This window comes from Haplochromis burtoni, unplaced genomic scaffold, assembly GCF_018398535.1.
Source record: "Haplochromis burtoni strain Fernald_Lab_line unplaced genomic scaffold, NCSU_Asbu1 Contig_624, whole genome shotgun sequence".
Classification (NCBI taxonomy): domain Eukaryota; kingdom Metazoa; phylum Chordata; class Actinopteri; order Cichliformes; family Cichlidae; genus Haplochromis; species Haplochromis burtoni.
Window position 1 is genome coordinate 90,302 of NW_024582985.1, and position 27,827 is coordinate 118,128.

Sequence of the window (27,827 nt, forward strand, 5' to 3'; positions counted from 1 at the left end):
ACAAAAATATGTCTCGAGATCTGATTGGATACTCGTGAGATCAAAGGTGTGCTTAATGTTACTGCAGAGGAGCTGCACGAAGGTTGAGCTCTATAACACGCATGAACCAAGCTTAAAAGAACAGCTTGTTAATGCTTAAGAATCTGGGTTTGTGTAGCAGACAATGGAATAGTTCAACAAAACGGGAAAGAATTGACAATAGTCACATAAAATCTAATGTGAAAGTAAAACGCTGCGGGATTATACACAACTCTGCCGTGAGATACAAGCCGAGCCTTCTGGAGTGGATCTTAGACGCTCCTGACTAAGACATCGTTAGCATGCTGTGTCTGCAAGACTACTTAGGTTATGTGCAATATCAGGCCTTGAAACCACAACACAGCAGGTCAGATTATTTGTCAGGTAATTCCATCAAATTGCTCTAAAGCCTGGAACAGCAGCACACAGCGACCTGTGCTGCTACGTTTGTCAAAGCAGCCCAGCTGAAGACTTCCGGAAGGATGCTTCTTAACACTGAACAAAGCGGTCTTTGAGGAACCGCTTCCTGAGTGGCAGTTAACATTGGTCTGCTCTCAGGTGATGCACTGGTCTACTGCTTGCTGACGAGCACTTAATGAGACATGAGTGAGAGGTTCCTTTGCTTCCAGTATGAATGTCATGTTTGATAAACGTCTATCACTGTTTATCACTTCACTTGTTATGGTTTTTAAAAAAGTGTTATAGATTTTATTTTGAACATTTACAAAGGATCACACTAATATAACCCACATGTTGTCACGGAAACACTGTTTTTTTTAAGAACTTTAATATCAAATCTGAGCAACGTTTTTTTTGTTTTTTTAGGAACATCGCAGGCCAGTGGAGCGACAAAGAGAGGCCACAGTTTAGCCAAGCAGAATATCATCCAGTCTTTGCTGCAGTTCTTCTGAGAGCATGTGTTTGTGTTTCAAATCCTCCAGCAAGCTTTTTACTGTCTTTTTGTGCCTTCTTTCCCGATCCTTAGCATTTCTTAAGTCCCGACGCAATTCTTCCAACTTCTCCCGGGCCTCATTTAACCGCTTTTTTACTTGCACTGGGTCTAGAGCATACTGATGATCCTGAAAAATATTACGACTGAATGAAAAGTGGCTTTCTAACTGATGACGGTCCAGAATGTGTAAACGGCAGCTGTCACTCACAGATGCCGTTTGCTCCACAGCCTGCACCTGTGGGGGTTCTTCTGCAGCTTTCTGAGAGGTCCTGCTTGTTCTGGTTGCAGTATGTGCCTGGGAAGGTTCAGAGTGCAAAAGGTTTTCCTCACAGTTATCACTCGGTTCAACACAGCCTGTGATATGTGATACTCACCTTGCCAAGATGTCTTGTAAATAAAAAAACTGATGGGATCACTCCTTCTCTTATACGAGTTGTCTGTCCAGTCCTGTCAAAGTCTTCTGCTTTAAAATGACAGCTGCAGACAACCGAGCGGTCATTTGGCTCAAAGTCTCTTCTCTTCAGGGCCATTTTCCATAACTGCCTTTTAACTTTGTCCTTCGGGAACCTACAGAGATAAGAGCCTTATGAGGAGAACAGCATGTAGTCCTGTTGTCTGTAGCAACAAGGTACACAGTACACTACTGTGGTCCCTCAGAACTCAGAGGTTTCCCCCCTCTGAGCTTCAAAGTCAGCGCTGTATACACACAACCACATGTTGATGCACCCTGTCCTCCTTTTAATGAACTATTCTCAGCTTTTCTCATTTCATGTTAGCAATGCTGATTCAACACAGCTGCCTGTTTTTGTGTTCACCATATCCCATTATGGAGCCTTAAGCCGTTTTTCCCTTGACCGTGTGGAAGTGCTGGTTCTGACTGAGAAACAAAGGACACTGCGCACTGATTGGCTGCAAGTCATTACCCAGTGGGCATACCCAGGAGAATTCTCTTTTCTGGCTCCTAGAATGAGCTTCATGTTCACTTTGATATCTGAAAGATAAGATCTGAAATTCAGCACATTCTCGTGATGAACTGTCTCTTGTTTTCCCCCATCGAATCTGAACCTGTGGCTGTGAGTCACATCAACATCCAAGAGGCTACAAACCCCTGCAAGGACAGGCGTGCTCTACTGAACCATGACTCATAAACCCCCAGCCTCTTTCATGCTTCAGCAGGGGAACACAAAGCATGGCAGGGGCAGTCACAGGCCCCCCCGTCTGCACCACGTAACTAGCCCCCGGCCCAAGCTTGCTTGTGCTGTTGTTGGTGCTTCAGTCAATGAGAAGAGTAAAGTTCTAACATACAAAGCACTAAAGTTAGATTTTTTTATCTCAAGTATTCAAGGAAGAGTGTGACAAAAATATAATAATCTCTCTAATAATTACAGTTAACATCTGAAGAAACAAATGATCAAAAACTATTCCAGCAGCTGAGACTCTCCAAAGATCTGGGTGTGCTGGATTGCCTGAAACAAACGAGCAGCATTTTCCTCTTGTTTAGGCGCATTGGGACAAAGTGGGCACTGCTGTTTGAATGGGGAAATATCTCCATACAGGTACATGAAGACATCTGTTACCTGAACTTACTGGATTCAAAAATCAGCTATTATTTTTTTCCAATATCACTTTTAGAAGGCCATGCAATTCATTGTTCTTGTTGTCTGAACAATAACTGGAGTCCCACTTTACAACGTAAACGTTAGAGGCGGGTGGATCGGTCCAACTTCGCTTTCATCCTTCAAATTCAGTATGTAGCCCGCTGAACTGTGTTAATTATTTCTTTGAAAAAATAAACCTCAAACATGCACTACAAAAAATTTCCAAACCCTTTTGTGGGCTTTAGAGACAGAAACATTTACATTCCAGGTCACCAAAAACCCAGTTTCAAAACACATGACAAGCTGAAAGGTGCGTTTTGTTGTGTTAACTAATTATTCTGCAAAGTAACAATGACAGTGATATAGTGGTGAACAAAATGTGCTCAGAATTTGCAAATTGAGACTTAATCTGGTAAGTGATGGCACACCACTCTCCCCCAATCAGCTGCCTGAATAACTTACAATTATTGGTACGGATATCGGCAATAGTGGCCCTGTGTTTACTTGGTATTGGATCGATACCAAAATGTGTAGTGTGGCGCTGCACTACCGTGGATGAGGGAAAGTGTGAATGTAGAGTGTTTTTGTTGAAATGTCCAGGCAAGTACATACATGTTAAATGACACGATATACGTGTTCACATAACGTCAGTTAACGCACAACTTCAGGCTTTCATTTCTACATGATAATCCTTCATAATTAAACAATAAGGACAAGTTGTCTGATGTCCTGTGATCGTTATGAAGCTACAAATTTAAATCACACATTAAGTTTCTGTACAAAGTATCGGATCGGAAAGGAAATCAGTGGTGTCGCACATCACTGTGGCATAAATAATAAATACGTTTGCAGCAACGTCACTCGGTGCCATGACAGAAAGCGGTAGGAACTGTCGTAAAACGGATGTGGCAGTTTCGTACGGGACCCGTCGCGCAGTGCTGTGCTTGGTGAGTGCCGATGAAATAAACCGGAGCCGTTTTCTACCCGCACACAGGAGCAACATTACCACAGACAACGCATCCGTCGCGTGCCGTGGGTCAGTACTACAGCACCCAGCTGACTCACAGCTTCCATGTTCAGCCTCACTGACGCTTTAATGTTTTGGCAGCTTAAAGTTAAATAACTGTGTTAAAGCTGTTGACACTCTGCTGTGTGAAGAAACGCTAATAGTCGTAAACCAGATGCTATGCTCGTACAGCAGTAGTGTTGTAGCGGCTCACCTGTGGAAAGTTATTCCCTGCTGCTTGGTGTTGGCGTTCCTTTGATTAGAGCACCCGAGAGCGGCACAGAAGTCTGGCATGTTCTGTTATTTTGGGCTGACCCGAGGAACCCCGTTGCAATATGGCGGCGGTATAAACACGTCTCAGGAGCCGGATGAGGAACCCACGTATGAATCATGAAGGCAGTGGTCACGTGATCCGGAAAACAAACTTTTTTTTATTGAGCAATTGCAAAATACAAACTCTCAAAGAGGAACACGGATAATAATGCAAATGAAAATTAGAAACCGTACAAGAAATACAGCATTAGGGGAATAATAAAAAAGTAAATGAATAAAAAAGTACAATTAAAACAACAGAAAAGATACATGGCAGGCATTTAAATTGTGCATAAAGGGAGCAGTGAAACAAAAAACATAAAATAAGTCAAAATTTAGAATAGCAGGAGGTGGGCAATACCCTGGTAAAAGTTTTTGGCATATTTGCTCTTTGTCTTTTTAAGCGAAGAAAAAACACTTAAAATCATTAATAAAACCAGGGAAAGAAGGCTTAGAGCTCCTCCATCTAGCACAATGGATATCATATTTACTCAATACCATGTTGGGTAAATATCTCTGACAGAGACATCCAAAGCTAGATGATCCATATAAAAAAACATGATATAGTTCAAATGGTGGCACATCATTCATTTTTAGAGAAATCCAATTTTTTATGTCACACCAAAAGCATTGTGTGATAGGGCATGGAAAAACTGTTTTAGGGTTTCATTTACATCAGTACAAAAAGAACACTGATCCACCTCAAAGCGAAATCTCTTTTTTAGAAATTCAGCCCTGGAATCAAAACCGACTGGACCTGCACACTCTGATTAGAGCCGGGCTACGTTAGTCTCGGCACAGTTTAGTTCTCGCTCACTTTTCAACAAAACGGATGATTTGAGACTCTAGTTTGTCAGTGACAGGTGTGGAACAATAATTTCTGAGACATGGCTGTATTAAAAACATGCCAGATGCAGCTGTGGAAACACAGGGACACAGTGTCTACAGAGTGGACTGCACACCAGAGGCTGAGAAGAACAAAGGAAGAGGTGTGTGCATTTGTTGAAAGACTACTTCTGGACTGATGTCACTGTTGGAGAAAAACATTTTCCACAGACTCGGAGTTCACATTGCTAAAATGGACACCTTTTCATCTCAGCATTGAACGTAGCACACTGTTTGTCTTTGCTGTGTACAGTCATCTTTGGACCAGTGCAAAATTAGCTGTGAGTAGACCGCATGATGCCATCAGTAAACAACAAGACTTCCGGCTAGTTCCTTTATTATGGCGGGGGACTTTAACCACACAAACCTGAAGTCTGTGTTACCAAAGTGCCACAAAAACGTTCCCATTGGAACATGGAGTGGAAAACCACTGGATCAGGTTTACACCAACATCAGAGGATCCTCCAAGACCTGCACAGCCGTCCACCTTGGACAGTCGGACCATTTGGCTCTGTTTTTAACCTCTTATCATCAGGACAGGTCACGGTCTGAGGAGACTGATTGTGTCCCATCACGTGTCGCGCCAGCAGTCTTTGTGGCGCTTTGGCTGGTTGTGCACTAAGGGTACTTTCAAGCTCTTACAATGCTGTGGTTGCATTGAAGAGCTTGCATTACGTTTCTCCCACCAAAAACGCTGCATCCAGATGAAAAGAATCAACTTTCTGGGATGTACTTACCCAGTTGTTTGAGCATGCATACAGATATGTAGCACGTAACTTTGCTTTAACTATGAACAATTTGTGGTTCTTCACCTCCCATGTGGAATCCCTGACAATAAGGGATAATATCAATTAAGACGATGCTTTACGTTACTGTAAGTGTAACAAAAGTGTCCCAACAACTGTTACATCAACCATAATGAGCAAGAGGGAGTGAAGAAGCAGAAGAGCATCTCTAGCGTGAGCGCATTTAGGTTTGGTAACTCACAGTTAGCAGTCAACTTAAACACTTATGCAAACGTAGGAAAAACGCTGTCACAGCAAGGGTGAAATACACGAGTCCTCTTGCCTTTAAGCAATATTCCATCTAAATATGAGGTCAGTGCATCTGTACGTAAAATGAGCTCAAAGACAATCAGGTCCATATATATTTGAACACTGACACAAGTTTAGTTTTTTAACCCGTTTACTGAAACATTCCAGTTATAGTTCTATAATGGACGTGGACATGATGTGTAGACTATCTACATTCAAATTGGATGAAGAGTTTAGAAATTTCAGCTCCTTAACATGTGCCACCCTGTTTTTAAAGGGACCAATGTAATTGGACAGTTGACTCAAAGGCTGTTTCAGGCAGGTGTGGGCAGTTCCTTCCTTGTGCCTGGAGATGATTTGAGCTGTGGTGCTTGCATTTGGAGATTTTGCTGTGAACAGACAACATGTGGTCAAAGGAGCTGCAGGGAAACAAGCCATCCTGAAGCTACAAAAACAAACAAAAACAAACCCATCCAAGAAATTTCTTTACAATATGGAAAATCTACAGTTTGGTACATCCTGAGAAAGAAAGCAAGCACTGGTGAAGTCAGAAACACAAAAAGACCTGGACGTCCACAGATGACTGCAGAATCATTACCATGGTGATGAGAAAAGACTTCACAACAGCCAATCACGTGAACAACACTCTCCATGAGTAAGGCGTGTCCATATCCAGTGGTCCATGAAGAACGCTGGACAGCTTGCACTGCAGGAGTTTATTAAAGCAAAGAAGTGGAATATCCTTGAATGACCAAGTCAGTCACCTGATCTTAACCCAGTTGAGCATTTCATGTGTTGAAGACAGACAGGCCCACAAACAAACAGGATTGTGTTAAATAAATGCTTTAGTTACTAATATTTTTATGCAAACTTTTAGTTCAACTTGCTGAATGAAAGCTGAAAGGCTTCACTTCACCTGCATCTGAGTTGTCTTGGTCCTGATATTTATGCACCCAACTTATATCGGCACACGTGCACCCACAGTCTGACTATACATGAAATACTGTTTTGTTTTTGTGTGTCCTCTGCATAGATGAGCGGGTGTGCGCTGAATGAAAAGGAGTTCTTTTCCTGCTGTCAGCTCCTCCTGCAGCAGTCTGAGCATCTGAGAGATGGCTGGAGCTGGGAGGCAGTCCAGGTGAGGAGGCCTCTCAATCTTGATCTTGATGAGCAGCCTGGAGCTGTGCTTTAAAGGCAGTCTGATTTTGGTACAGGGTTCAGAAGAGGGCTACCTCAGGAAGACTGTTCTCAGGTCAGTCGTAGCTGACTGCTGTGATGCACAGAAACAGAAGGAAGCTGCTTCAGTTTCCCCTATTTTCGCTCACCCCATCCAAGAACTGCAGCAACAGGAAAGGACGCAGGTGAAACTTGAACAGCGCTTCATTTTCCAGCTGTCTCTCCACTAGATATCACTAATCGTGTCTCTTCCTCCACAGCCTGTTGTTGCTACCCGTTTTCATTCTGATGGCATCACAGGCGACGGCGGTGATGAGGACGATGCGGTCTGCATGCTGTCTGAAGGCAGCAGCCACGTGCTTCAGTACGAGTATCACATCCTGTACTCTTGCAGCTACAGTGCTCCTGTGCTGTATTTCAGAGCTTTCACCCTGGGTTAGTCACACATAAGGCAGCCACTGCACACACACACCTACCCCCGTGTCCTCCTGTTTGAGCAGGATACCGCAGCGTTTGCCTTTGCTGCCACTCGCCACCAACATGATGTTAGCTGTGTTTCACCGCAGCAGCTTTCTCCACAACTGCTGTGTAGCTCTTTCAAGGGACTCGGTATTTTGTGTAAATCACGTACACAGGTGGAAGTGATGATGTTTGGTTAAACTCGAGTAACACAACCACAAAAACACAAACAGCAGAACAAAGGGCAGAAGAATGAAAACTAAACTCATCAGTATAAAGGCGACTCAGACTTAATGTTGGTGATGATGCACCAACCTGTGGCAGGAGGTCGTCCCTCAGCAGGTCCCTGTGGTATAAACTCACCCGTTTTGCACTGCTCTTTGTCAGAGGGTCGGAGTCTGATGTTAGAGGACGTGTGGAGCTCTGTTCATCCAAACTTCAGACACTGCCTTCAGAACAGTCCTTTGACTGCAATCACTCAACAGGTAAAGGAAGTCTCGGCATCATTATCTCTACTTTTCTCCTGACAGTCCACTTACTCTTGTGTCTGTGTGCCAGGAGCATCCTCTGCTGGGTCAGCCTTTCTTTATGCTCCACCCCTGTAGAACGGAGGAGTTCATGAGGCCTGTGCTGCAGGAGGCTCAGGAACAGCCCAGGTAGGGTCGCCGAACCACAGCACTGTTGATGTAAAACTCTGAGGTAGCTCAGTGTTGCTCTGTTGATCAGGCAGCTCGGGAACATTGACTCCTGTATTAAAATATTTCTCAGGCTTTTGTGGCATGTTTCTGATTTTGTATTTTTAGCCTGGTTGGATTTGGATTGCATTTCAAAAAACAAACTTATTTTTAGGTCCACATTAGTGAAAACTGGACGCTTTTTCAAGACCAGCTCTGCTGCTGCAAAATCAGATCACATCAACACACATGGTGTCACACTGACGCATACACCGTGTTGTTGCTTTCACTAACTGAATGTCAGTTTGGTTCAAAGTATTAACTCGGGAACCGTAGGACTCTGCAGCTGTCCACTCGTAGCTCTGGTTGTTACTCTGTGACTGTAAACTTAAACAGGATTGAACGTGCAGCTTTCAGGAGATCTAGTCTACACCCTCTGTCACCTCTGATGGTGACATATGAAGATTCTGTTTAAGAAAATCAGCTGATCCTAAAAAGTTTCTAAAATGATTTAAATACAAAGTCAGATCAACAACAAGACATATTGGAACTAACAAAACTAAGCAGAAATACAGGTGTGTGTGTGTGTGTGTGTGTGTGTGTGTGTGTGTGTGTGTGTGTGTGTGTGTACAAGTACTTTGATTTTGTACTTAAGTAGAATTTTCAGGTACTTTTTTCTTTTTCTAACATCTTCCTGCATTTTTATACGAATATCTGTGATTTCAACTCGTTACATTTTCAGTCTCGTTGCTTTTCAGAGTCATTTGCAACACGAGTTTAGCATCACTACGATCGTGCGTTGAAACATCAAACCAGTCTGAGGACAGTAACATGAAATACAGTCCTGCTGTCGACATCTCTGCTTCTGCGTTTTGGATTAGTTTTTGTTCAATAAGTAACAGCGTGGTATAATACCTCATGTTCTGTTGTTTATCCGAGTCTGTATTTAAATCCTTTTAAAACCTGGTAAAGATCTGGTTCCTTTGTTGTCCCAGTATATAAAAGTTTGAGCTGACAGAGGGTGTCGACTCTGTACATCGTGACTCTTTGCAGGTTTCTTATTGATGCAGTTGTTGCTTCCTCTGTTTTTTGAAAAGCTGGATTCATACATATTTGTGTGTGTGTGTGTGTGTGTAGGCCAGTGAACTATGTGTTGTTGTGGCTCAGTGTGGTGGGTCCTGTGGTGGGTCTGGACGTCCCTCTGAAGTACTGCACCCAGCTCCATCCGTCCTCTCCCAGCAGCAGTGAGCCTGACTAGAGCTACAGCGCTCTGCTTCAGATCTGATGACCAGCACCGTGGAGACGGGAGGCGGCTCTGTGTGCGACATTTTGCAAGGAAGACTTGCAAATGAGTGACATCTCCCCCGTCTGGGGAGAGTTTGGACCAGTGTTAGATAACGCTCTCCACTTCCATCATCAAAACATGGAATATCTTACAGAAGAATCGCGGCCCATCTCTCCACTACAGATCCATAGACATGGAGAATCAGTGGCACATGGCGGCTTGAACTCGTAGTGAAATGCTCTTTTTCCTTTAATTTGACCACTGTCAAAATCAGCGTTTTGATTAGATACCAACTCCGTGCTTTGGAGAGATGCCCTGTGCTATTAATACATTTAATATTTGTGTTGATGTAATGTATACAATACATATTGTGCTAGAATTTAGACTCAACTGTGCAAAATGTAATAAAAACATAATCCTGGGATTTGCAGACCTCATTGAAATAATACAAAAACAAAACGAAACCAATCAAGACCATTTTGAAATGCATTTTGTACATTTTATACCAGCAAACATTTCAAAAGAAGTTGGAGGAGAGTTAAGAGAAGTTGTATAATGCTGAAAGAAACACCTGGTGGGAAATCTCCAATTGGTGGGCGTGGCCGAGTATTCCACAGAATCTTTCTGAGTGGGAAAACAGTTCAACATTTGATTCTTTTAAATATAGTCAGTACAGTAATATGGTCAGCTGATGGTGGTGAGTTTTCAACAGAGCCACATCAGTGTAGCCTGTGAGATATTTTTATTATAGATGTACATTAGCGTGACACGGGAAATGTTTAATCCATCGGTGCAAGTGCAGAACACCTTTCTGAATAAATAGTTTGTATTTTAATGATAATTATGTAACTATTCAAGTTCTATTTAAGGTTTTTTGTTTGCTGCTTAGTGTTCTGGAAAGTAAGAATACTATCAAGCCATCATCACGGTTTTCACAGATGCACAGTCAACGTGGACAGTATAGAGTAAATCTTGCTGATGATGACGTAGGTTGTAGGCAGTAGTTCTGCTTACGGTCTTGACTTGAAGGACGACTGGAATACTGCCAATGATAATGCTGCATTTTTTACTGTAAAGCAAACTCGAGTACTTTGAGTGACAGGCAGGTTAAAATGGTGTACACTGAAGTGTAAAGCATAAAAAGCATTTTTAAAAAGTGTCGGACTTTGAAGCGAGTAGCATACACTGATTTGCTGACTCGATATTAAAGTAAACCCTGTAATCTCCTGCTTTCTTTGAGCCAGGTCATGACATAAGAAACAGATAATGATGAATAAATAAGGCGTCATAATTAATGTCAGGCTAAAACCCACTGTGAAAGGACAGACGACCACAGATGGGATCTCACTGGACATTTCCATCTCATTGTGCACTAAACAGTGCCGCTTTCCGGTCTCTGGATGGCATAGTATATAAATCTGTATTGATAATTATCAAAATTTGAATATATTTAGAACAGTTCTTATATAGTGCTTTTCTACTCTGAGCACTCAAAGCGCTTCACCAGAACAGCCTGTGATTGATCCATTAACCTGCCGATCAGTAGATGACCTGCTCAGCCTCCTGAGCTGCAGCCTTACCCTGTCTGTCACAGACCATTCAGCATTGCTTTGGAAAGCAGCCAGTTCAGGTGCTCCACGTCTCAAACCAAAGGTAAGTGTCGTCATAAGGTCACAATCGCACGCGTGCAGGCTGAGATGTCCATCAGCCTGCATTGACTGAGTCTGTGGATATTGCGCCTCTGGAAGTAGGTAGGCTAGGTCACTTAAGATACTAAACTTAAGATATCCAGCTTCAGTTGAATAAAGCTTTTAAATAATGCTATCAGTTAACTGCATTGTGTGTATGGTGCATGTCTGACAGGGAAGTTGGACAGAAGTACACCTTAGGTAAGATGGCGCCACTGGGAGTTTGGCGAGGGTGACTTAAGTGTTTAGGAAAGTAACACTACACACTGTATAGGTGGATGTCATTTGAACATGAACATGAACCCCTAAGCTTTATACTTGAGCTTAAGGTATTTGTATAGTGTACTAATACTCAACAATCACTTCATTAGGTATACCCGTTTATTACTGTGTGGTTATACTAATTGGCTAGTTAAATTGCAGGAAGTGTATTTAGGCATCCAGATGTATTCAAGATGACCTGCTCAGAGTACTCTCAGAACTGAAGAGTCCTCTTGCATGAGAAGTGAAACTTCTCCACGAAACTTAAACAAGTCCAGCTGCGTTCTTTCCAAGCTTCTTATTCTACAATGACTTGGATGGCTAAGAACCGACACGGATCAAAGAGAATGGACTTTTCTTGAATGTGTTGAAGGGTTTAAATGGCTGTGTCTGAACCCAGTTCGAAATATTTTCCAAAGCCGAATGATGTAGTTTTGGTACCTAAACTCAAACAAATCAAAATGGACCTCATACTGAAGACTAAATGCAAAAATCCTGGTCAGATGTCATCTGTGTTTTCATTATTATGGGCTGTGAGGTCAGTTAAAGGAAATGACCTCCCAGCCCATTGTTCCTTCAGTGGGCTGGTTTCAGTCATTATGCAAATGTCCTGTTTATAAGATTGAAACCTGCAGTCAGCTGAGACTGAAGACGCCACTGGATGAGTGACGAAGCGTTTCTCCCACAAAACGCTTCGTCCAGATGAACCGAATCAACCTTTGGGGAAGGTTTAAAGCTCATTTTAAATTCTTTTATATTCTGTTTAATCTATGGGTAATGCACATATCCCAGTTAATTCATCCAAAGGTTAGATGCTGCAATGTTCACAAATACAAACTGTGACTGTGGATGTAAACTTAGACAGGACTGAGCGTGCAGCTTTCAGGAGATCTAGTCTACACCCCTTGATGACACCCAACCACCTTTAATGGTTTGCATATGAGGATGCTATTTAAAAGAATCAGCTGGTCCTAAACAGTTTCTAAAATGATTTAAATGCAAAGTCAGATCAACAACAAGACATATTAAACCAGAAAAAACTAAGTGGAAATACAAAAATACAGAAAACCCACAACTATATATCAGACTCTACTCTTCATGACAGTGCAGTGTGTGTGTGTGTGTGTGTGTGTGTGTGTGTACTTTGTTTTTGTACTTGAGGAGAATTTTCAGGTATCTGTACTTTTTTGGTTTTTGAACAACTTTTTACTTCCTACATTTTTACATGAATATTTGTACTATTGAATCCGCACATTTTCAAAACAGGTTTGTTACTTTTTAATGTTTAATGCACATGATGGAGGTATTCATTTCATATGAAGTGGCTTCAAACATCAAACCAATGCGAGTCCAACTGGAGGGAATGGTAACATAAAACAATCCTATTGTCTAAATTTCCCACTCTATAGGCTTCAGATCGGATGATAAAAGTTCATGAGAATCAGAAAAAAAAGACGTATAGGTTGTTTGGAAGCACTGGCAGGAGAAAGTGTTTTTTCTTTAATGGGGGGACCAGTGGTTTGTTTGTTGAGCGTTATGTTATTTTCCATTTTATCTTTCAATTTTTAAATCAAAATGATTAAAATGTGGGCTGGAAAACCAAAAATGATAAGCTTAAATAAGAAACAAGGAACTCATTTCATTTTCCCCTTTTGGTCGGTTTGTTTTGGTCTCTTCTCTCTCACAGTGGTGATTTTGTTCCCCAACCTCAGCAATTAACTTGCTGGGGTTGGGGAATAAAGACAAAATTAAACCATGGATATCTATTATATCATGAGGTGTAGCTTAACTTAAAATTAGTTTTGAAGCTAATAGAAAGAAATATCAGGATGGCTATTATCCTGAAGAGTCTTTGCACTATCACGGCCGAGCGGTGGATATCACCACCTCAGACCGGAATAAGAGCATGTATGACATGCTGTGCAGGCTTGATGTGGAGGCAGGCTTCCACTGTGTCTACTATGAGTCCAAAGCCCATATCCACTGGTCTGTGAAAGCAGGTAGGTGAATGATATCAAACACAAGGCAAGCTGATTCAACACATGAACTACAAAAATGAACTAGAAGAAAGCCAGGACATTTAAGTGACGACCGTAACCTTTAAGTCCTTTAAGTTGTAAGTTGAGAAACTGCGATGCACTGTGTATTCTAACATCTTTCTATCAGAACCAACATGAACCTTTTTCCCAGTCTGAGCTACAGTAGCTCATCTATTGGATTGGACCATGTGGGCTTAAGTGGTGCTTGGCCCTACATGACCCCGTCTCTGGTTCACCACCCTTCCATCCTTGGACCACTTTTGTTAGACAGACCACTGCAGACCAGGAAAACCCCACGAGAGTTGCAGTTTTGGAGATGCTCTGATCCAGTCATCTGGGCTTTGTTTTCTTAAACCCCTCTACTTGCACATTTTCTTGCTTCCAACACATCATTTGAGGACTAAATGTTCACTACTCACTAATATATTCCACCCACTCACAGCTGCCATGATGAAGAGATAATCACTGTTATTCAATTTACCTGTCAGTAGGCAGAATGTTATGCTGGATTTGGACGACACCACAATCACTTATGTGTTTAGTGTAATGAATGAGATTGTAGATACAAGCAGCTGAAAAAAAGCTTTCTTCCAAGGGTAGCTGGGCTCTGCCTTAGAAATAGGGTGAGGCGTTCAGCAACCTGAGAGAGGAAGTGGTTTGGGCATCTGACTAAGATGCCTCCTGAGTGAGGTGTTTCAGGCATTACCTACCAGAAGAAGGCCCCAGCTCTCGACTGGCCTCGATATGCCTCGTGCTCCCTCAGATAAGCTGGAGGACGTGGCTGGGGAGTGGGAGACCTGCCCCTGCGACCCAGCCACAGACAAAGAAAAGAAAATGGATGGATGGATAGAAAAAAATGGATTGTATAGTTTTAGATTGTATAGGTGAGATTTTTTTTTCAAACTTTTGAGGCGGTTGGAAATTACCTGGAAAATCAAGAGGCTGCAGAGGTACCAGAGACCGGCTCCATGTAGTTTGCTAGGATACCCAGCAGAGGGGGCTGTTTACTGGCCTCAGAAGTTGTGTGCTAATACTTCTCTGACTCTCATGTGCAGACAAATAATGCTACATAGTTTAGGTGCCATGGCCAACAAAAACAGAAAAATAAAATTACTGCATTTTTATGCTTTTAAGTTTACCAACACACTGTATGTGCACGTAATTCACATACACACCTGACACAGTAACAAAATTTTATCTTTAAAGAATATTTAAAGTACATAAAGTCATCCTAGCTCATTTCATGTGGAAGGAGGAGGATATGGAAGAGAGGTCTGCAACATCTGAGGAGTAGCCATTGGACTGATTTTATTTTTAATCACATGAATGTGATTTTAAAGTGCAAACTACACACAAGACAGAAAAACCTTGGCTGACAATGAACACCTGAAGTGCATGCATTGTCATTTTCAGCTATGCTGTTAGCGTGTGTTAAAAACGTAAAGACTCAAAGGGAGCGTGTCCTCATTAGATAGGGATTTAGGTAAGTGTGTGAGACTGTAGGCATGTGTGGTGGGGCGTGGTCTGTGGTGCCGTGCAGGGAGGGCGGACACACCTGCACGGCATCCTTAATCACGCCCGCCTAGTTAAAAACACGGGGACTCAGGGGTTTGGGAATGTGTTGTGGTGAGATGTAAATAAAGATGGCTCTGAATGATACTCCGTGGTCCCGCCGTGCCTTATTCTCACCACAGCATGTTATACATGATCCAGTATATGAGAGTAATGCATAGTAATGAGAAATGAATGAATTTGTCGTGGGGTGTGGTTGGTGGCTCAACTGCAGAGGACGGGTGGAGCAGTGGGTTTAGGGCATGGTGTCAGGGGGAGGCTGATTGTCACAGCTGGTGAACGTCATCTAATCATGCCTTCCACATTTTAGTAGCCGCTGGGAAGCGGAGAGAGTGCGAAGAAGCTGATGGAGCAATGACTGGAACAGAGCACCAAGCAGGCACTCCACCTCTGGGTGCGAGGTCTTGGGAAAAGCAGGCATGTGTGAAAGAATAAAGCACAAAGAACACAGGCTTAGTACTGAGTTGTGCTGGTCCTTTTAAATGGTGCCAAAACCCGGCCGGCATGTCGGAGCCTCGTCCCGCGCAGCTGTCTGAGTCACTGGTGCAAATGGTGATTTGACGTAATGTAACAGTCATCGTAAATGACTGAAGGCAGTGCAGGGCCAAGCCGAGCGGCAGACAGAGGTATTGGAAACCTCCCTGTGATGTTTCACCGGATGGTGGAGGGAGATGACGCCTTGGAGAAGGAGATCTCTGCGCCCATGGTGGAGGTGTGCTGGTGGCCGGAGGAGGAGTGGGCCCTACCGCTTGTTGCCGCTCCTGTGGGGAGAGGCCCGACTACACTATGAGCCTCCCTGTCATGGAGAGGACCTTCAGGGATGTGGAACGAGTGGCTTCGGGCTGGAATGGTGGAGTGGGTCCACTTTCATCGGCTGGTTATCCTGGAAATTGCTGTAAAATTGGCTGAGGACCACCTGTCAGTGTGGCTGGAAGGCTCACAGCTGAGGCTGGCGATCGCATCAGTGTCTGATGGAGGTGGGACTAGTGTTCTGCGTTGCTGGCCCTCTGACACCCTCCCCCAGAGAGACGTACTGGGTTCTAATAAGGTGCCAAAGGGTATATACAGGGTTTGTGCTCAGCAGCGACGCGGTCGTCCGACACTGAGGAGGGCGTGAAGGCACCGCCGGTCCCGGTAACTCACTTCATGGAACATTTTCCACTAGAACAGACTTGTGACGACAGCCTATGCTCAGCTCAGCCTAGTTAACTAGTTGGTAATTCCAAAAGCGCATTTTTGCCCGTTACCATTAATGGAAGTCCCATTTGAGCACATTAGCATGGACCTTGTCGAGCCAAGTGTAGCACAGGCGCTGTTTCAGGTCATCTCCCTATTTGGCATCCTGAAAGAGATATCGACTGACCAGTGCACAATGTTCATGTCTCACAAAGTAAAAGAACTGTATGAATTACTGGACATTAAGTCTGTTTGGACCAGCATCTACCAACCTCTGACATGTCCATGATTCATAAATTCACTCACGAAGATGAACGCAACTGGGATCGCTGGTTAGACCCTTTGTTGTTTGCAGTGCTGGAGGTGCCCCAGGCCTCCACACGATTTTCTCCCTTTGAATTAGTGTTTGGCAGAAAGCTGTGGGGGGTGTTGGACCTGATGAAAGAAAAGGTCAAAGCCTACCGAAATTTGAAATTCCCTCACCTGAAGCTGATTGAGGCAATCAGGTTGGAGATTGAAGCTGCTTGCTGACGCTGCTTCCTCGCCAGTTCGTCAACTACTCTCTGTTGGTAACCAGGCCTCATGCTTCATGTCTATGAATCTCAAGTGCTCTACTAAGCTTGCATCTTGTGTTCTAGTTACTCCTGGAAATTCCATCACACTGAACCTCTCATCTTGGAAATCTGGTTAACCCGCCTGCTTTCAGAATCATCTCCTTGCCTCACCTGCCTGCCCTCCTGCCCTTACACCACCTCCGGACCTTCACCGCTCAGGACAGCTGCCACACACCACCAAACCCACCTGAACCGCACCACCTCTCCTTCGACACTTCCATCTCCCACCTGCAAGACGAAGATTTTCATAGCTTCCACCCTCTCCAGAACTCCTCATTGGCTACCGCTCTAACACTGCTCTCCTCTCTTCCAGTACGTACCTAATCACCAGCAGCTGCCGATGCTTTCTTGGACCTGTCCCCTTGCTTATCCCTCTCCCCTGGCCAAGACCCTCATGCCCCATGTGTCAAGCCTTAAATCAAGGACTATCGTAAACGTCATTTCTGTGCTAGTTAATAAACCTTTGCTAAACCCTTTCTTCAGCCTCCGCTTTGGGTTTTCTGCACGTGGGTTTGATTTTTGGTGCTCGGCCTCCGGCCGTTTTGTGACAGTCGGGGTGCTCTCGTGACCCGCTTCCACTGCAGCCTCCTCTCCTCCTTGGTCGTTGTATGAGTACAAAGTCAAATATTGCATCCAAAATATGAGGTTGAAGTAGAAAGCAGCAAAATGCAGAAACAGAAATACACTAAAACTCTGCTTCAGTAAAGTTCTTAAATATAAATGTACTGAGTGAATGTACACAGTTACATACCACTTCTAGACTTATCCATGCTTTCATGCCATTAGTGGTTTCCTTTTTGACAGAACATATAGTTAGGACTATATGAATCCTTGGTGTAGACTGCTGGAGGCCTCTCATGATTCTTTTCCACACCTTTTTCACTTAATGGGTGTTTACACACCACCCTGCATTTAATCACGAGTTATTATTAATCTTCGGCTCTGTTCCACAGTAAGTTTTTGTCCTGTCTCCCTCACTTCACCCCGAAATGGTTGCAGCAAATGACTGCCCCTCCCTGAGCCTGGTTCTGCTTTTTCCTGTTAAAAGGGAACTTTTTTGTGCTTGCTCATAGACTGTTTGTGTTTTCTGTGTTATTGCAGGGTTTTTACCTTACAATATAACGTGATTTGAGGCAGCTGTTGTTGTGCTTTGGCGCTGTATGAGTAAAACTGAATTAAATGAATTGAATTGTGGTGGTGGGATCCCATCTTTACAGTAGAGAGCCTTAAGAGCCCTGTGTTAACTCTGGATATTGTCAGCCATCAGGGCTCCTCGCAGTCTTTAACAGACTCTGACACAGCCTGCAAGAAACATATGGAGGAGACTGACCCAGCTGAGAGGATCTTCCTGCCATCAGCAGGTTTCTCTCTACAGGAAACTGACAGATGATGGAAAAAGCCCTTCAGCTGACATGGAATAGCGCAGTGTCCAGATCCCATCTCAGCACTCTTCACTCTCCCTTATGGCCCCAGATCATCACCTTCCCTGACTTTCTTCTTCTACTTCCTCAGCTGTTTGGCTCTGTTCCCTGTCATGAACAGCAGTGCAGAGGTGAATATAAGGTGAATAAGGAGATTAGCGGCTAGAGAAAAGAAACAAACAACTAATTATACTCAAGTGTTCAGTATAACGCTTAATTGGACTGAAATGATTTTTGTCAGCAGTCTGTGTATGCCCTATGATCATGGCACAGTGCATTAAGCCAGCTCCCACAATAAAGGCCTTTTTCAGGGCATGAGCAGAAGGATACAGCCTCATTTTTGTTGGTATTCCATAAAAGTCTCACTGACATTCATTCCCACTGTAACCTCTCCCAGCACAGCACCCATAAGCTGCAATAGTCTGGGAAGGTGGTTTCACATGATCACATGAGCTGTTTAGTCTCCAGACCATTTGAAAAGCTCGTCCTTGGACTGGGGGAGAAAGCATGTATGTATACGAGATGCAGAACTGCTGACAGACCTCTGGAACCAAGGCCAGATATAGGTCTCCTTTTGTTCCCTGAACACATATGTTTCAAAGCTATGAACAGTTTTAAAACCGCAAATATTTTATCTGATTAATTTATGATGCATTCAGGACCAGTGATAGCGATCAACAGAAAAAAGCTGTAAATGAGCTTGAGTAATGCTTAAACATTAGGTTAAAAGTGACTGTAGTGGCTGTAGTGGCGTGGCAAGCAAGTATTACAAAACTTAAACATAAAATCAGTAAAATAGACAAAAGGAAATGACATTTTCCTGATGATGGATAATCTAATCACAGAATACACAGAGTGCTTTTCATTCCCACTTCTGCTGGTTAGATCTCATTAGCTAAGGCACTCTGTGGCTGAAGCACCACACTGAGCTTAAATGTGTGCGTGTGTGCTCGGTGTATGTCTGTAACCTCGATGAGCTGCATATGGCCTGATATTTTTATATGGTAAGCCCTCAGTACACAGGCTTAATGAGCAACCTGCAGATGCCCCCCTCCCCCACCCCCACATATGTAGATTACAGATATGGCTACCAAAGAAAAGCACTCTGTGGACCACTCACTCTGTGCTAGGCTCCTGACAGCAACAGAGCTTGATGGAAACTGGCAGCCTTAGAAAGCTCGCCACTGGGGCTGACAGTGCCCACTACCTCAATGTTAAAAAGGTCACCCAGCAAAGTGGGAAGAGACTGGTAACTAGCTCTTGTGAGACAGACTCCACACTACAAGCAGAGCTGGACTGGTAATATGACAGGTTATGAGCTACTGTGCACCCACCCTAAAGTGTGTGGAAGAAGTGGTTGATAAAGTTGGGCAGGCAAAAGTAAAAAGGTGGACTGGTTGGAATGGACTGGTTCTTATATAGCGCCTTTCTACTCTTCTGAGCACTCAAAGCGCTGAAAAGCACTTTGAGGTGGAGCTGAAAAGCTAAGAGAGAGAAAATAAAAAGAAACTAGAAATAGGTTTAATAAGGAAATAGATGAATGGACATCATTAGGAAAGGATAAATAAAATGAATGGATACATGCACATCTTTGCTCTGAAAAACAAATGGCATTTGGAAATTCACTGCATGTATATCTTATATCCTCTAGTTTGTATTTCTCACCTAACCACATTCTGTTCTTGTGCTTTTCACATATTCTTAGGATATTCAAAAGTCATGCTGTCTCCTGAAGGTCCGCCCCCTGGGAGCCTTGTCCTCCGTTTTGTCTCATTGGAAGCTTCAGTTATATACATATCCTGGACATCACATTTTGGGTTATTTAGACCAAAATACTCAATTTTGCTCTACAAGGGCCTGATATCCACTTACGAGGACATTATGCTGCTACTGTTCTATCGAAGGTTTAAACGAATATCCTCATATGTGGCTCTGATGTTTCTTAGAAACAAAAATTAGGTAAAAAAAAAATAAAAATAAACAAAAAAACCCTGGTAATTCTTTGTTTTTACATTCATCGAGTCCCAATGTGCCCAAATATCAAAGAGAAATTAAAAATGCCATGAAAGAGTTCGGGTCTTAGCTGGTTCGGGTTAGCTGGTTAACGCGCCGTCCAGACTGTGTCTGCTTCTGCAGACTGTGACACAACCAACTAGCTAATATTGTAGTACTGTCTTATATGTACCTGAGATGACGGAAGATAAAGCCAGTGGGGGTGCGTGTTAAATCTCCCTTCTTTCAGATGCCCATTAGGAGGCAGGTTCTCTGGCAGCAAGAAGTCAATAAAAACACCCATCTGCTTCCTTTCCTTTGATGAGTTAATTTTCTCAATTCATAGTTTTATGTCTTATTAACTAATAAGTCTAAAATAGTCTTATTCTAAGACATGTCTCATTAACATCACTAAGTGATGTCCACTTAGTAAATTCTGTTCCACATTAGAGGAAAAACAGGATACTGAAGGACTACCTGCTGACTGATAAGCATGTGTTGTCCTTGAGTTCAGCGGTGAGGCCTGAGTTATGAAAGAGTTGAAAAGGTGATGGCGAGAACACCTCAAGCCTTTGTAAACCTGTGATGATGTCACAGTGACATCTTTATCTTTTATAAACTATGGTCCTTCTTATTTATTTATGTATTGTTGAGCAATGTTCTAGACAAATGCACAGCACATAATATCCTATGTAATATTAATATTATGTTTTCCTTGTTGTCTAACAGACGGCCCAGCAGCAGCAGAAACCATATTATGAAAAATAAAGCATACCAACTCACTGCCCACACAGTTTTATTCAGTGATGTCTGCGGTGTTTCCACGTTGTCTCCTCAAATGTAGCAAATGGAAACATACATTTGTTCTACCCTCAGTGGCATACTTCACTCCCCAAACCTGCCTCTGTGCTCACTCTCATCATCTAAAGCTCAGTTCTGTTCACACGTGTGATGGAACACACACACACACACACACACACACACACATCGCAATGCACGCACCACACACACACACACACACACAGCACACACACTCACGCACACATCACACACTCACACACACACACACCTCTACAGATTTTTGCTGTGGCAAAGCTGTTCATGAAAAGATTAGCAGGAGTTTTGAGCACCTGCAGGATTGAAAGCATGCTGATGACCGTGACAGGATGCTGTCCATATGCCACAAGCAGCGCACGCTATACTCACTCATACACACACGCACACATGTGAGCAGGCTTCAGTGAAAGGTGAAGGAGTGTATCAGATTATTGCGACAGGCAGTGAATGAAGATGTTGGGCTGTTCAGCCATGGTGAACTTTCTCTCTCACACACACACACACACACACACACACACACACACACACACACACACACAGTCAGCAGATTGCAGTGATCTGAGTCTAAGTGGCTAAGTCTGGAACAGTTTACAGAACGTGGAGAGTGTGGGACATGTAGTGTTAAATACTCCATGAGGGAGATTATTTCCCTTTGAGCCTATAGTTGGTTAGAAGCTCAGAGATGCAGATGGTGAGACTATCACGACCTGCTGTGCTCTCAGGGATCCGATGCCAGAGCAACAACACAGAAACCCAGTATCTCCAGCCAACAGACAGAGATGTCTCCTTAACATGTCTAAGACTGGATAATAGTATTGTGATAACCATACTCAGATTAATGCCAGATAAGGCTGAAAGTAACTGTGATTGTTTGAGTGGTCAGATCAGTTGATCATAGAGAAGTTGTGGCTGTTTTTTCACCCGATCAATGAAAGCACAGAGAATATTAGCATTTCATCATAATCTGGTTGATGTACTGCATGGTTGATTATCAAAAGGAGAAGCCCAATGCAAATGGTCTAATAAAATATAAACACTTACAAGAACACAAATGTCCAAAAGTCTATGCAAACAAAACAGGAACCAAAGAAAAACACAAGTGGAAATGGGACATGGGAAAGAATAAAGGCAGGGAGACGAGTAAAAAACATAAGAAACGATTTGCTTAGCACTTTTCTAGTCCTACTGAAAAGTGAGCACCAAGGCCACATTTAACCGTGCAAACATACAGTGTTTTGTTTTATACTTTCTAGGTATTTTTTCTACCTCACATCCATAGCCAATTTAGAATGGCCTAACTTGTCTTTGGACTATGGGAAATAGCCAGAGAATGCAGAGGTCATCCACAGAGCCACAGGGAGAACTTGCAAACTCCACATGGGTGCACTATTGTGCTGGTTACACAAGCCACTTATAAAATAAGACTGGAAGAAACAACAAAGACAGGGACATAGGTAAAGACAGGGAAGATAACAAGACTTGGAAAAAAAAAGAATAAGAAACACCAGCAATTAGCCAAGGAGAAAACATGCCACAGAGAAGCCAACATGCATGAAACTGTAGAGCACATTTTTACAACGCTGTGATTGCAGCCATTCCCCAGCTCTCTGTGAATGGGACTCATGGCCATTGATCAGTGGTTGTTGATCAATGGTCATGAGAATTTGCATAATTAAGATTAAGGAGCTGACCTCCCGCCCATTGTTCCTTCAGTGGGCTGGTTTCAGTCATTGTGCAAATGTTGGTGAAACTGCAGTCAGCTGAGACTGAAGACGTCACCTGATGATGACGAAACGTTTCTCCCACAATTTCACAAGGATACTGACTTTATATAGCACAGTACCTGAGAACTGATCCATGAAATTTGGTGGCAATTCTTGAAATTTTTATATTTTTCCATTTTCAAAATAGTGCAGGGAGTTAGTCCGCAAATGTGAAGGCTTTGGAAACAGCATTTAACCCCTTAATGGAATCTAACAGTGGCATCAACACGATTCATGAGAAGAACATACTGATTAAATGTTTGCATTCAGTGCTGGAGTCCAGTATGTTACATTTCTATCAGAAGAAATGAAACCAGCTGCATATCAATGGTGCATATTTGAAATGTTATGCTGTAAAATCTGCCAACAGCAGCCGGGCCAAGTCATCTGCTATGTAATCCTCTATACACACAGTACACATAGGATTATTTCACAGAGTTAATTGGTATTTTGCAGAAAACAAACACTTATAGCATCACTGAGCACACACTGTAGACAGGAGAATAAGTTCTTGTTAAACCCAACTACTACATGCATAGTCTGCAGTGAATAACAATTAACACAGAACGGTGGGTGCCGCATTAGTGTGAATACGCTGAGGTGGAAGAGCAACTGTCCCCTGTTTAAAAGGCAGCTTTAAGTAAGGTGCCAGGTGTTTTATAATTAACTGCCTTCATCATTACTGATATATGTGAATTGACGAGCATTTAAATATAAAAAGACACTGCTCAAAGACAATGGTTTCACACTTTCTAATAAAGCTAATAATATTAGCTATAATAATAATGCCCATACATTTACTCATTTCTTCCACAGCTATAAAGTTATCAGTCATTTCAAATAAACCTACAAACAAAGCTCCCACATGGAAATAACAGCAAACCAAGCTTTAGTCTTTTAAACTGAAAAACAGCAGACATGTCCTCTCTGGGTCTCAAGTTATTTTTCCTTTATTCTACATCAGTTTTTACCATTCTTAAATCTAGCAAAGGAGGAGGGCGAGGAGGCCTTGCTGGTGTTAACACACAGTTATGCTTCCTAACTAGCTGGTGTTATCGTGGCATAATCAAGCCCACAGCCCATTTTGTCTGTTTCACGAATGATTGTGCCACAATGTTTGACTTTTTTTTATTATCTTTGTCACATCATTAGAACGACACTGAACTGCCAAAGTGTACCCCGCCTCTTGCTCAGTGACAGTTGGGATAGGCGCTCTGCCCATCGATCACAATTCATCTAAAAACAGAAAACTTTGAGAACCTTTCTTGGTGCAGCATTCCAGGGCACTGGATTAATGCAGTGCTTCAAACAGCAGTAAAAGCTAAAGCCTGGTTCTATGTTAGAACATTTCTTAACATCATTGAAACACTGTTAATGAATTAAATGTTGTCTTAAATAACTCTCAAGCACTTCATGGTAGATCAAACCCCTAACGCCATTCCCTCCTCGAGCAAATGGAGTAAAAAAGCTGGCACTGGATCAAAATTGACAGGCAGTCTTCTCTAATGCTGCGAATCATAAATTACAGCCCTGCTACTGAACGTCAAGGTTAATTCCCTCACCCAGTGTGATGAAATGATTCCACATGACACCTTCAATTGATGCTTTTGGAGGCCTGCCCACCAGAGGAGATCCCTGTCACACAGGCTTTTAATAAAGGACATAAAGGAAAACGAAAGTGGCATGACAATAGTAACCATGACAATGACTTCATTCTTGTATAATTCACTGCAGCACTGCCTTCTTTTGTTAATAATTATTCTTTTTGGTGGTGATTGAGAAATAGACATTGAACAAAGTAAAAGTGATAAAACTCTTCTTTCTGTCTCTCAGAACATTCAAAATTCTTCATCGAGACAATGAAAATATGTATAGAGTTTGCACAGCCAAGCTATGATTTTTGCTGCAGATACATAATAAGTCTGGTACATAGCCATCTGTCAAGATTAAGTACCAATCAGCACCACTGGTTCAAATGCCCTACTTAACACTCACCATCCTCACACTACCATCCCTCCTCTTACCTACCCTTTCTTCTCTCACCTCCCTCCTACTACCCAGTGTGTTTTGTTTCTGTGCCCAAATGTTTGGAACACATAAAAAACAACAATAGCAAGTCTACAAGAGTGGTGTGGTTTTTTAACTCCCAAATATGAATATGAACTTTAAATTCATACCATCACTGAATGTTTTGTGGCAAACAAGTAGCACAAAATCTCCTTTTCTCCTCTAGAATTGGGCATGGCGGACAAGGTCCATGGCATGGCTGGATCATTCTGTCATGGTAGTCAGACATAACTCAAATGCAGGACTCAAAGGTTTACAATCAGACGTGTGTTTATTTACAACGTGGTCACCAGGTGCTATATACAACAGTGGCAGGAAAGGGCTCCAGGGAATACAGAGGAAGGCACACAAGTCCAGACTTCACACTCTTCGCTTGACAGTCATTTACAGAAATACACGCTCATCACAGTCCAAGGCCACAGGGAATAATCCAGGTAGGTCTGTGCCAGGAGAAGGAAGTACACGTTAGAACACGTGAACATGAGAAAGATAAATAGAGATGGTACGAGAGCCAAGGGTACACTGACTAGATTAAGCACAATGATCCAGAGACAATTAAATGGTAAATGGCCTGCATTTGTATAGCGCTTTTCTAGTCCATAGGACCCCAAAGCGCTTTACACTACATTCAGTCATTAAGCAGTGGCTTTGAAGATGATGATGATGATTTGCAGGTGTCTGAATGTCAGCAGGTGAGTTGGCCAAGGGCAGGGAACCAGCAGGGAGGACCGCAGGTAAACAAAAGAGGTGAGAGAAGGAGACAGAGGGGGAGAGAGAGAGACAACAAACTCTGGTAGGAAGTCAGGGAGGACTGGGGTACGATGACGTGGCAATTTTCTTTTATTGTTTTGTTTTTGTTTGTTTTTTTCAAATTGTGTATGAGTGTGTGTGTGTGTGTGTGTGTGTGTGTGTGTGTGTGTAAGAGAGAGAGAGAGAGAGAGAGAGAGAGAGAGAGAGAGAGAGAGACATTGTTAACATTGTATGTATGCCCGGAATAGATTTTAGTAATTTTTGCTAATGTATGACTGTAAGCAACTAGCCTGGTACCAAGTATAACATTAACATTCTTGTTGTTTTGCTTATTTTATTGGCTGAGAATAAGCCAATAGCTGTGGAATCTGGATGGTGGTGGGTTCTTTTCCCCACTCCCTTTGTTTTACAACAACCTGAGTGTAAAGTTGTTTTTAATTGCTTTATATTGTAAGGTAAAGACAAAGAAAACCCCAACAGTCATATGAACTCCCTATGAGTAAGCGCTTTGGCGACAGTGGGAAGGAAAAAGAAAAAAATGGGTTTTAACAAAAAGGGCTTCTCACTCTTACTAAACTTGTCACGGTCGGACGCTCCTCCCCGGGCGACCTGCTTGTTGTGTGTGTGTGTGTCTCCTTTTTTCCTTCGCCCCTCCCTCCGGGTCCGTCTATGTTTAGGAGCCGTGCTTTCGGGAGAGTGAGAGTGTGGCGACCCCTGACCCGGAAGTGTCTCCGCTCAGCTGCTGACACACCTGCACCTAATCTTCCACCCAGCTGCCACTAATCATCCCCGTTTGGGCTGAGGTATTTAACGGTGTGTCCAGACGGCAGTCGACGCTGGATTGTACTCGAAGCTCGGTAGTAAAGTGTGCTCGTTATTGGTGACGTAGCTTTAGCCGGCTAGCCTTCTCATCTATTGTTGTCACCCGAGAGAAGGGCTCCCTAGGATTATCACTCGGGAGGAGAAGCACATTCGGATTACTACTGGGGAGACTCACCTGCACCGCTACTGGGAACTTGGAGAAAACCACTGTTGGACTATTACACTTCTTTCATGTTTGAGACTGTTTTTGAGCTCTGTAAATAAAAGCACTGTCTGCTGAGTCCATATTTCCCCATTACTCGTGACAAAACTGCTGCAGTGCTCAATATATACTGTGAATAAGAAATTACAAGAAATATTTACAACTATTTACAAATACTCTTAGCTCAAAACAACATATATTAATTATAAATGGCTCCCACATTACGAAAAAGACCATCGCTCAGGATTCTCACAGAAATGATGAGAACTACAAACAACTAGCTGCTTTGTTGGTTGTAGAGGAGACAAGGAGAGAGGCAAGGTGGCTGTCAGCTGGAGATTAAGAAGCTGCTGTCCATTCAATCATCCAATCCGGACTTCAAGAGCTTTCTTGAGTCAGCCAATCACAGCCACACCCATACACCCAGCCTGGAGGGAGGAGATAAAAAATACACACACCCACACACACTCCAATGGGAGGAGCCACACATCAAAACAGGCAGCATGTGATCACAAACCACAACATTTCATGGAATCATAACATTTCCCCCCCACCCAAAAATTGAACATTTCGCCCTTAACAAAATGCTGGATTCATCACCTAGATAGAGCATCAGCCATGACACTTTCTAAGCCTTTCTTGTAACGGCAGAGGTCTTACACTGTGAAAATCTGGGGGTGAAGCTGGTTGTGTTTTCTAAGGAGCTGTCTTATAGTCATTTTCTGACAGTTTCCACTGCCTCAATTGTAGGTATGCAAATGAAGAGAGAAACCACATCAAAGAACACTATGGTTTCACCTGGATAAAGTGTAGGTTTCTGGACATTTTTGGTGAAGTCGGTGGAGTTTTTGATGTGACTGGGGGTGTTCCCCACAAGGGGTGCTAGGATAGTGACAAGGTGTTTGGAAATGTTCTAGGTGGCTGAGTTTATACTGCTAACAATGGGTCTGAGTGGGATTCCTTCTTTGTGGATCTTTGGAAGTCTGTAAATACAGGGTATAGCATCCCCGTTTTAAGGCTTCATTGGTATTGTTGTCACTGAGCAGTGAAGTAAATTTTGTGTCATAGTCCATTGTGTTTAGAACAACAGTGTACCTTCCCTTGGTAATATGGTGATGTTTTGGTGTTTGCTCGGGGATGTGAGGGCCTTGTTTTCGTTTTTATTGTGTTTAAGCTCCTTAGATGACGATGACCTAGATGACTGTGAACATTCACAGACAACAC

At 42.9% G+C, this 27,827-nt stretch overlaps 2 protein-coding genes across 5 annotated transcripts; one reads left to right on the top strand and one right to left on the bottom strand.

The window, feature by feature from the left end:
* Positions 1 to 204: 204 nt before the first annotated feature.
* LOC102313145 (THAP domain-containing protein 6) lies at positions 205 to 3,956 on the bottom strand. Of its 3 annotated transcripts, none has more exons than XM_042214894.1 (4): positions 3,789 to 3,956; positions 1,345 to 1,537; positions 1,206 to 1,265; positions 205 to 1,097 (listed from the first exon to the last, which is right to left on the bottom strand). In XM_042214894.1, exons 1-4 carry the CDS (start codon positions 3,866 to 3,868, stop codon positions 885 to 887), a joined length of 546 nt encoding a protein of 181 aa, XP_042070828.1. In that variant the 5' UTR covers positions 3,869 to 3,956; the 3' UTR covers positions 205 to 884. The 3 variants fall into 3 exon arrangements, with proteins under 3 accessions (XP_042070828.1, XP_005949806.1, XP_005949804.1); XM_005949744.3 differs by having other exon boundaries at positions 1,179 to 1,265; positions 3,789 to 3,955; XM_005949742.3 differs by having other exon boundaries at positions 205 to 1,265.
* atg10 (ATG10 autophagy related 10 homolog (S. cerevisiae)) lies at positions 1,533 to 10,306 on the top strand. Of its 2 annotated transcripts, none has more exons than XM_005949740.3 (7): positions 1,533 to 3,515; positions 6,839 to 6,943; positions 7,020 to 7,166; positions 7,242 to 7,416; positions 7,828 to 7,925; positions 7,999 to 8,096; positions 9,252 to 10,306. In XM_005949740.3, exons 1-7 carry the CDS (start codon positions 3,438 to 3,440, stop codon positions 9,370 to 9,372), a joined length of 822 nt encoding a protein of 273 aa, XP_005949802.1. In that variant the 5' UTR covers positions 1,533 to 3,437; the 3' UTR covers positions 9,373 to 10,306. The 2 variants fall into 2 exon arrangements, with proteins under 2 accessions (XP_005949802.1, XP_005949803.1); XM_005949741.3 differs by having other exon boundaries at positions 3,448 to 3,604.
* The last annotated feature ends 17,521 nt before the right edge of the window (positions 10,307 to 27,827 follow it).

Coding starts and splice junctions, on each gene's coding strand:
- atg10 (XM_005949740.3), top strand. CDS start 3,438: ATGACAGAAAGCGGTAGGAACTGTCGTAAAACGGATGTGGCAGTTTCG. Junction 6,944..7,019: donor GGAGCTGGGAGGCAGTCCAG/GTGAGGAGGCCT, acceptor ATTTTGGTACAG/GGTTCAGAAGAGGGCTACCT. Junction 8,097..9,251: donor GAGGCTCAGGAACAGCCCAG/GTAGGGTCGCCG, acceptor GTGTGTGTGTAG/GCCAGTGAACTATGTGTTGT.
- LOC102313145 (XM_005949742.3), bottom strand. CDS start 3,868: ATGCCAGACTTCTGTGCCGCTCTCGGGTGCTCTAATCAAAGGAACGCC. Junction 1,538..3,788: donor CAGGGAATAACTTTCCACAG/GTGAGCCGCTAC, acceptor TTATCTCTGTAG/GTTCCCGAAGGACAAAGTTA. Junction 1,266..1,344: donor TTACAAGACATCTTGGCAAG/GTGAGTATCACA, acceptor GAACCTTCCCAG/GCACATACTGCAACCAGAAC.